Source organism: Protopterus annectens, chromosome 5.part0 (assembly GCF_019279795.1).
Source record: "Protopterus annectens isolate FY-2018-M chromosome 5.part0, PAN1.0, whole genome shotgun sequence".
Taxonomy (NCBI): domain Eukaryota; kingdom Metazoa; phylum Chordata; order Ceratodontiformes; family Protopteridae; genus Protopterus; species Protopterus annectens.
The window spans coordinates 1405525952-1405535951 of NC_056735.1; the positions used below are offsets into that span (position 1 = coordinate 1405525952).

Genomic DNA, 10000 nt, shown 5'->3' on the forward strand with positions numbered 1-10000 from the left:
AACAAACTGATCATCTTCAAGCTTCTCAGTTACTTCTGCCTGGGAAGTTTTCAACATACAGATGAGAGTTTCCCGAAAATCTATTCACAGCAACAATAGACAACTATCCATTCCTGTTGAGTGGACAACTTAGAACAGAACTTGGAGTGGTGTATCAACATGAAGACTTTACAGCAACTGGCAGTGCAGTCCAGATATTAAAATTCTTGTTGGACAACTCCTTAACCAGTGTGTTTTCACAAATTTACAATGTGCTGTTAATTATAGACACCACACCAATGTCAACTGCTGAGGCAGAAAGGTGTTTCTCAAAATTGAAAAGAATTAAAACTTTTCTTCCTTGTACAATGGGGCAAGATAGATTGAATGCTTTGGCTATGATTTCCATAGGAAAGGAGTTAACGCGGAGTATAACTAACTTCAACCAAAGAGTTATTGATTTGTTTGCACAAAATAAAAACAGATGAATGGACTTTATCTATAAGTAACAGAGGAACACAATACAGAGGAACACAGGAGGCACTTATTTGGTACTATACTACAAGCACTTATGTAACCCAGCCACTGGGGATGCACAAGCCAGTGCTTTTCTTCGTGCCGGTCCCAAGCCGGGATAAATGGGGAGGGTTACATCAGGAAGGTCATCCAATTGACATGTGGGACAACAATACAGATTTCGATACTGCATTGGTTGAGGCCCGGGTTAACAATGACCACCACCAGTACTGTTAGCCAACAGGGCGCTGGCAGAGATTGGGGGGCGGCTACTGTTGGCTCTAGAAGAGGGGGAAGGCATGCCTAAAGGTGAGATTGTGTTGATTTGGACATGTGCTGAGGAGGCATGCTGAGTATATTGGGAGAAGAATGCTAAGGATGGAGCTGCCAGGGAAGAAGAGGAAGGACTCGTAAGGTTAGATTTATGGATGTGGTAGAGGAAGTGATGTGGTGACAGAGCAAGATGCAGAGGACAGGAAGAAATGGAAACAGATCTGATGTGGCAAACCCCTAACAGGAACAACTGAAAGACTACAAGCACTTATTTGGAACCAGGTGGGGGGTCACGTGAATAGTATTTGCTTGGGAAACTTTAAACTGTCCCTTTTGATCCTCCATGAGAAAGGGGGGAAAAAAGAAATCCAGTATGACCTGATGTGTTCCAGACCACAGCTTCTACTCAGGTGCAGAAACAGAGTACGAAGTACTGTTTGCGGTATACCACAGAGGTAAGTGTTCAAACTAACATGTGTGTGTGTGTGTGTGTGTGTGTGTGTGTGTGTGTGTGTGTGTGTGTGTGTGTGTGTGTGTGTGTGTGTGTATGTATGTAACAATGTGTGCTGTGTAGAGTATTCAGCATGCGCCATACTGACTGAGCATTTATTTCATGTAAATAAGTAAGCATGTCAAGCATTGATCCCATTGCACCATAGCTCCACCCCTTTTTAGTTGACCACACCCTGTCCTGTTGGCCCCGCCCATTCAGCTGTCTCCTGCAGCCCCCCTTTGATTTGAAGTCACCAGCCGCCACTACCATTTTGATGATACTTTGAACAGTATAAGCTGTAGGAGAATAAAGAATATTTTGTTTATGTCTGAATATTTCTCTGAATGCTTCAGTCATATTTCAGCCAAAGCTAGGCCAAAAAAAGAAAGGAAACTAAAATAACATATAAAATTACTCTATCTACATTATAAAAGTGAAGTATAATGTAAGAACTTATGAATAATATAAGGCAGTGAAAAATTAAAATATGTCTTCATTGTATGCAACATGGCAGTGGCATACATTAAAATAACAAGATGTGCTTTATATACAGACTAATCTGTCTGCAGTCAGTGTACATTCATTGTATTGTAGCTTTCTGTGGCAAACTTATTTGCTGTAATGTGAGATGCCTGAGATGTTGTAAATGTAACAGAAAACAAATGTCATGTCCTGTTTCAGCAATCTAGTATGCCTATGACATTTTAAACTAGTAGGCATAAGGGAAAAAGGTTAAACAGATTAATAGAATTTATTCGTAAATAGCATTTATTACTGAAGTTAAAAAGATCACAGGTGAATAAATGGACAAAATAAGGGTATTTCATCCAGGAACAAGGAGGTCATAACATCCCTGTACTCCTCCCGTATCAGACCCATTATCGAGTACAATGCCCCCTTCGGCATTTACCTTGCCAAGCACATACAGCAGTTAGAGAGACCACAGAGGTTCCTGACCAGGAAAATCCAGGGTCCCAAACACTCCTCCTATACAGATAGGCTAAAAGCCCTGTCCCTCTACTCAGTCTCATACAGACTGCTCAGACGTGACCTGTGTCTGGCATACAAGCCTATTTCAGACCCAGGCTTGATGGAGTTGCTGCATATCCGTAAGACAAACTCCCCTTGCACAACCCGCATAATTGAACTTGTTGGCGGGATAGATTTGTGTCCCAAAGACTCCCCTGTCTGTGGAATAGACTCCCTCTCCATGTCAAGCAGAGTACCTCTTTAGCCCTCTTTAAGTGGAACCTGGATGACTGGATGGAAAACAGAAAATATACCCCAGGGATCCCACCTGTGTCTTTGCTGGACAGGGGAAACAGGTGCTGTCTTTGAGGGAACATGGGCAAAATTCTTGGCTAGGCTTATAAGGGCCTCTGGACCAATAGCCAAGTATCATCCTATGAACCTATGAACCTATGACAAGAATGTTGGGGATCACAATACAGAATACTGCTGCTGTTATATCAAAGCACTACCATTAGGAATAACTGTTTTTCTCTCCTGTTATGTCCATCAGTGAGTAAGTAGTCCCTATTTAATTTGTACTTTGCACCGAAATTTAATGGATGTAAAGAAACTGCAGACTGCAGTGTAATGTACATGGGTGGTGTTTTGTAAATAAATGAATGTGCCTTTGTGCTTATAGTTTGCCAATGTAAAGTTTTTGTTAAGAAATACTAAGGGTTTCACGGTCATTCTTCGGATTTGAATATGTCATTGATTGTGTGTGCTGCTTAGTTCAGAACATGATGAATAGCGTGCATCTTCGCCTTTCCATACCTCTCAATTGTATATCACTATGAGGGACATTCCTTATTTTAAGCTTTAGAATGTCAACAAAATTAGAAAAAAAATTAATTTTTAAACTTTCTAGACATGCAGTCAGATGAAGAGAGCCATAAGGTTAAATATGCTCATCTTTATGCACCCTGCAATATTCATTTTGAAAGTATTGCAATGGCACGAAAACTAGTAGTGGCATGTGAATGGCCACATTTTATGCCTCCTGATTAGCTCCGTTTACATCAGGAATAGATGCTTGATTGGCTTGTATACCACAATGCCCATTGGCTTTAATTGCAGTATACGAGCCAGTCAAACTCCATAAAGCGGAGCCACCACTGTTCAGTGCAGAACAGAGGAACAGTGGGTTAAATCAATCACAAATGAGAACCATTCCACACAATCCGGAGTACTTGGATGCTAAGCCAGGCACTAAAATAGCTAGCTATACCTCTGTACAAATTTGCTGTATTTAAATGAAGTCTGCACTTCTAACAATCTTACTACCAAACAGACTTTGGGTTAGCATCTTCACAATAGCTTTCACATATCTGGAACACTCACATCATGCAGTATAAGAATTGTAAGCCTGAAAGGTGAAACAGTTCTGCTGAGAACTTCAGTATTGTTTGTCACTTGTGGAATGCATTTTATACCCTCATTACTCTATTTTAAAATTGCTCTGTTTTTTCCTTATTTGGAGTCTAGTGTTAATATTCTCAGAACATGTAACCTGCACATGTAGCATATAACTGGCTGTAAGTATCATAATTAAGAAAACATAATAAAAAGTCAAAATTAACAGATTACATTTTAGGGAATGTCATATTTAATGCATCTCCATATTTTTTACTTACATCAAGAAATATGTAAAATGAGTTAGGCTTCAATAAAACCCACTAAAAGATATTCATTGGGTGCATATTAATGAACAGCTTTAAAATTGTGCATATTTGCTTGTAAAACAAACTGAGTAGCACATACCTCCATGAAATATTGCTCGGCTGCACAACTCTGCCCAGTTACTTCCTGCTCCCAAAAGAGCATCATATGCAATCATTGGAGCATCATGGCCCCTTCTTCCTGGTCTTCCCTCTGAACTCCATCTCCTGTATGTCTGTTCAAGGTATATAATAATCAGAATATAGATATGACCGAACAGTACAGCAGGAAGCATAATCATTTTAAGGGATACTTGCTATACTCACTTTATCCATCTCTTCTACATCATAATGGTCTGGAAAAGCTGGTTTATTTTCACCGTCCTCTGCAATCTGTCTTTCCTCCAAGTAGAACTGCCATTTGGCTTCAAAGTAAAACCAATGCTCTTGGTATTCTATGGATTAAAGATATAAAGTATGATTAGATTCTGACTACATCTGGTGTATCACATGACACAGGCCATTGTATATTGCAGGTAATATGGGCAGAAAAGCAGTTTTCCATATAAATATAAGTGCTCTAGCACAAAATGATATTACGCTCTTATAGATTGTGCATAAATTAGACAGCCCAGTGGTGGAAAGAGCTAAAGCACTGACTGCAGGTGACCTGTGTTTGACATGCAGTACAGGTGCTAGAGGGACCAGACAGGGTTAAATAGGAGTGGGCAGCTGACTCCAGCTCACCCATCTGGGAGAAGTAGGTAGCCTTGATTCACTATAATAACAACATTAAGAGATAGGTAAGCTATGAGTGATACACCACTGGGTCCAGTGGTTGTGGAAGTGCACAGGTATCTCTCAAAGGCAGCCAGTGAGGAGCTCACAAGGCTGCTGAAGGTTTGTGGGGATTAGGCCAAACTCCCCATCAGCAGTATGATGTGAGTGACGTTGAGCCCTATAGACTTCTTATACATGTAAAGGAGCTGATGGACAGCTGCAGGGAGGAAGGTTAAACAAAAAAGATTATGCATAAATTGCTGATTATATTATTGTAAAAGTATTAGTCTCCTTTCAGATCACATTTGCATTTGAATACAGATGTAATGTTAGGTCAATGAACTGCACCTTCATTACAGTGATATTCTAGTATATACTCATACCTGTACTGTAAGCAAATGCCTTAAACTAAGATAAAAGTATGTACAAAAAATCTGCCCTGGGAGTATAAAGGAAGGGTTCCCATCTGTGACATCAGCAATCTAGGTTTGATTAGCATCAAAGGCACAGGAGAGCCATCAGGTTTAGGGCTAATGAGCAACCAAAATGCAGCTCTTCTTTTTGGGGAAGAAGGCAGTGTTTTTCCTCGTGCAGGAGCCTCTCTGCTAAAGAACACAAGCTAGTTCTTGGTAATGATCATTAAAAATAGACATGCTGTAACTGGTATTATATTGCTTACAAAGGGAATACACATTACATATTAATCCAACTCCATCATGTGGGAGCACACACATTGGAATATAAGCACTTAGCCAGTCCCATGGCATAGAGGGATAAAGCCCTAACTATAGCCCAGGTGAACAGTATTTGATTTGTGGCTTGAACATCTGATGGAGCAGGATGGATATGTCTGTCTTGGTAGGAAGGACTGTGCTTTGTTCAGGTCCAGGACTTGGAGGACTTATCAGGCTGGGGATGTAGGAAAACTGAGAAGGCATGTTCACCCTAGTGCCCAGGGTGAGCATGTCTTCATAGGTCACTACCAAAGTTTACCAAAGAGAGTCAGCACAATCTTAGGGAATTCCCTTTTTCTCAAGCTAGTGCAATATCAGAGATGATACACACACACACACACACACACACAGATGATCGAGTTTCTGAAAACTCGAACATCAAAAAAACCCAAAAATTTAATTGGTTTACATTTATGCAGGACGGCAATCCCCTCCTGCACCCCCATGTGCATGCAAATTATATTTACCAACTCTGAGATCACACTACAGTGAAGAAAAGGGTAAACTTCCCGATCCTTGCTGTACTGCAATCTCCATTCAAAAGCTTCGAGTTTTCAAAAACTCGATCATATGGTCTCAACCATATGAATTTTGAGTTTCTGAAAACTCTGTGAACTGATAGGGATCCATATAAGGAGAAGGGGATTTGGGTGCAAGGCAGAAAAAAAATTTCTGTGTGAATTACTACTTTCAAATTTGCTTTGTGTTTATGTGTTCCAGAGGTTTTATGATCATTGCTTTGTAAGGCGATCATAAAAACACTGAATTTTCAATATGTTTGGAATAAATTACTTCTTCCATCTGCCAGTCGCTCTAGGCATTCCATAATGTTCTTCACTTCACCCACTTCTGTTTTCCCATTTTGTGGATGATTTTTGGAAACAATGTTGAACTGTAGGTTAATCCAATATGTTGTTGACTTGATAATGCCCTGTTTATCCTCCTCTGTGTCTGCTGTGCAGTCAGTACTTAGTACTTCGTCATAGACTTACATCTGTTGAAGGCTGTTCAAGCCTGGTTGTCAAAGATGGGTCACTGTCTAAATGTCTTCAAAAGAAATGGCATGCTGTTTGCTCATATACCTGCCTCTTCTCCTGCTTCAGATTTACTAATTACATCAGTGAAAACTTACTTGTTCAAGCTAAGAAATCTACAAAGCTTTTGGAGATAATCTTGTAAAATTAACTTATGCTTGAACCCTAAACCAGGTCCATCATTAAAAAATCTGATCAGTGGTTAAGAGTGTTTTACAGAGCCAAATGTTTGCTGATCACCTTCACAGTCAATGCTTTTCTTCAGCCTTGCACGCTGGATATGTACCATGCACTGTCTAGCTTTCTTCCAGCTAACACACAACTGAAGTGACCTGTAACAGGATGACATGCTTTGCGGCTAATATACCTTCTCACTCTCACAACTGTGAAGCCTTAAGTAAGCTTATAAAATGAGCTTAAGAAAAAGCATGTACAGGCCACCTAAACCATACATTCAGTCACAGATCACTACTCTCTCGCAGATTTAAAATTCAGGAAATACCTACCATCTTCAAATGTCATTTAGCAGGAAAAAAACTATCAAACACAGAAATTCTCCAAAAAAAAAAAAAAAAACAGTACATTAAAAAAGCATACCAAAATGCCAGAAACACAAACTAAATATAGTATTGTCTGCATAAAAAAATCAAGATTGTGGCACAAAGTACACTAGTAAAACATTATAAACTCAAATTCAAGTACATTATATGATCCGGAACAGTGAAAGACATCCAAAAGATAAAAAATAACCTGATATGCAAGCAAAACAATTTAGATTAAATAATATATAAATACAATTTCTTATTAAAATAGAAACACACACACACACACACACACACCAAATTACAACTAAAACCCAGTAAAATAAAATGCAGGGTGCATTACTGGTTACATACATGTGTTTTTCAGCACTTGGGAGTTGCAACCAAAATGGTTACCCTTGTGAATATTTTTAGATTGCAACAAACATCTTCAAGTAAACCAGTTTAAAAATGATGGGGGTGAATTACTGTTTGCATATTTGTTTCTTTCAGTTCTTGGAGTTTCCACCACAATCATTAGCCTTGTGAATATTTTAATGCTCTATCATCTAGAAAACAGTTTACATGTTTGTGAAACACTATACTACTGATATGTTAGTCTTGTTATCTGGATTCATTCATATGTCACAACTCAGCTGAGGTGTTATATAGTGTTAGCATCTGTTTGTAAACTAGGCTATATGATAGCATACAACTGTTTGAAACAAAAGCACCTTAAATGGCTACCCTATAAACTTTATAACAAAGTTCCACACAGTTAAGAATTTTTGTAATCAGGCACAACAATTAGTTAAAACTAGTGGTGCTATCTTACATTAAAATAGACTCCAAAACATCCTGGTTCCTTGGTACTGAGGAATGGATCACTAACTGCAAGCAGGTGATGAAGATTCAGTTAGAGGCCCCTACACTGTGGAGACCCCAGGTAGGGAGGGAAAAAGAGTGAAGGAGTATGTTGCACTCACCTCTCCCAGGGGGGTTGGGGAGGGGTATGTACAGTTGGAGACACATGAGGCAGTGTACTTTCCCTACTGATTACTGAGGAAAGTCACTGCTCATGGTCCAGGGGAAGGGGCGGGTCTGCTTATGGAAGGCTCCTTATGGAAGTGAGGGGATGTTTCAGTGCTCAGCTCTTTGTTTTTCCTCTCTTTGGTACTTGGTGGGTGCATGTAGGGACCAGGACACAAAATGCAAAAAAAAAAAAAAAATACTGGAACCTTCCTAATGGCAGTCAAAGATTGGCCCTCCTGGCCAGCCTTCAACCCAATGATGGGGACCAATTAGCCATGAGTGTTTGATGATTCACAGGAAGCAGAAATAAAGAGCGTTGACTTATTCATTTCCACTTGATAAATCCTGCATACACTCAGTTTTCATTTAAGTGTGCACCTACTTTCAAATTCATTCATGCAGCCAATGAAGAATCGTGAAAGGTAATGCAACTTCATCCATCAAGTCACAGCTTTCTTCTCCTTGTTTAGCCTTTCCTCCCTTGTCTTTGCCCTTTCCCTGGTTATTTTTTCTCGTTTACTTAATATGTTCCTTACTGTCCATTTCCTTTTTGCTTCCCTTCTCCGACCCCCTTGATGCTTAACCATTTATTCCGTGTCTTATTCCTTAGCCTTCTTCCATTGAGACATCCCCTCTTCTCTCCACAAACACATAATTGTTTAAAATTTTTCTCCAGTTCTTATAAATATTTGTCTGACATACCTTTAATTTTCCTTCCCCTAAACACGCTTTTGCCACCTTTATAATCCCCAAACCACACTTACCCAGGTAAACAGTTCCTCTGTCTCCACTGTCTCCTAGCTGTCCTTTTTCTGCTTACTCCCATAACAAATAACCTCCAGTAACACTCCGCCTCTCCCTCATATCCTCCTATACTCCTTTATTATATCTTCTCACACCTTCCTAGTCACTTACATTCCTATATCATATGAAACAATTCTGCCCCATCCATCTCATAAATCCAGCACCTATCATCTTCTGCCCATCCTTTCCCAGATTGTCTTCTTCTTGTGGTAAGAAATTGCCTATGTTGTCAGTTTCTGGTTCCTTATAGTTTCGTATCTCTATACCTTCCCACATTATCACCCATGCTTTCTGCCAGATTGCTTTTTCATAATCTGTTTTCTTTTCTTTACTCCATTATAGCCTTCTGCTTCTTTCCAACTGCCCTGTCCTGCATGTTGTCTCTCATCTATCAATATAATAACTCTCTTTATTCTCTCATTATCTCTTGCCACTTCCTTCCTGGGCTCCTTCTACTCCCCTTCTGATTCCTCCTGCTTCTTCTTTTCCTGCCATTCCACTTTATTTATTTTACATACTTGTCTAAATCTCCACAACTATTCTGTTTGCAGTTTGTATTTCTCGATCATCCACCTCAAACCTCTTTATCTCCAGGGTGTCCTCCCTCACTGCCCCACCATTTATCTTCTACTGTTCAAACTCCATTCCTCTAACATTCTTCCTTCCTCTTCACAATACTATGATTCTTGAATTTCTTATTTCCCCATATTTCCTCTTTATTTTACCTTAGCTCCTGGAACTCACCTCATTTCTTCACTACTTTCCATTCTTCTGCTATACTATTCCCCAAATCTCCCTTTCTCATCTAGGTTTCTTTCCACGTCACTTTCCTGCACTTCTTCCTAGCCATCATTGGTGTGTCCGATCTCCCTGTTACCTTGGCTGTTCTTACCCATTGCCTTTGTGCTCTTGGCCTCAAAGACCTCCATACAAGTTTGAAGCTCACACTTTCTGCAACATGTTTACCAACAGTAACCACAAACTTAAAGCTAAACGACCTTTGACAGGAATATAATTTCACACTTCATTAATCTTTCCTGATATTGTCCCTAACTTCCCTGTCCATCTCTCTGAACCGTGTTGTATCAATATACTTCTTACAATTTATCCTTTTGGAACTTTCCAGTGTAACTCTAAATCTACAGGTGTGTAATCCTCTCAACAT

The 10000-nt window shown here is 39.6% G+C and overlaps 1 protein-coding gene across 2 annotated transcripts in view; it reads right to left on the reverse strand.

Moving 5' to 3' along the window:
• Positions 1–10000, reverse strand: part of ADPRHL1 (ADP-ribosylhydrolase like 1) — a 460723-nt gene that overhangs the window by 210761 nt on the left and 239962 nt on the right. For both annotated transcript variants that reach the window (XM_044071213.1, XM_044071214.1), the window contains exons 5-6: positions 4258–4385; positions 4034–4166 (exon numbers count right to left, since the gene is read on the reverse strand). In XM_044071213.1, the coding sequence (XP_043927148.1) occupies positions 4034–4166; positions 4258–4385 (261 nt within the window). The remainder of the gene's footprint in view (positions 1–4033; positions 4167–4257; positions 4386–10000) is intronic.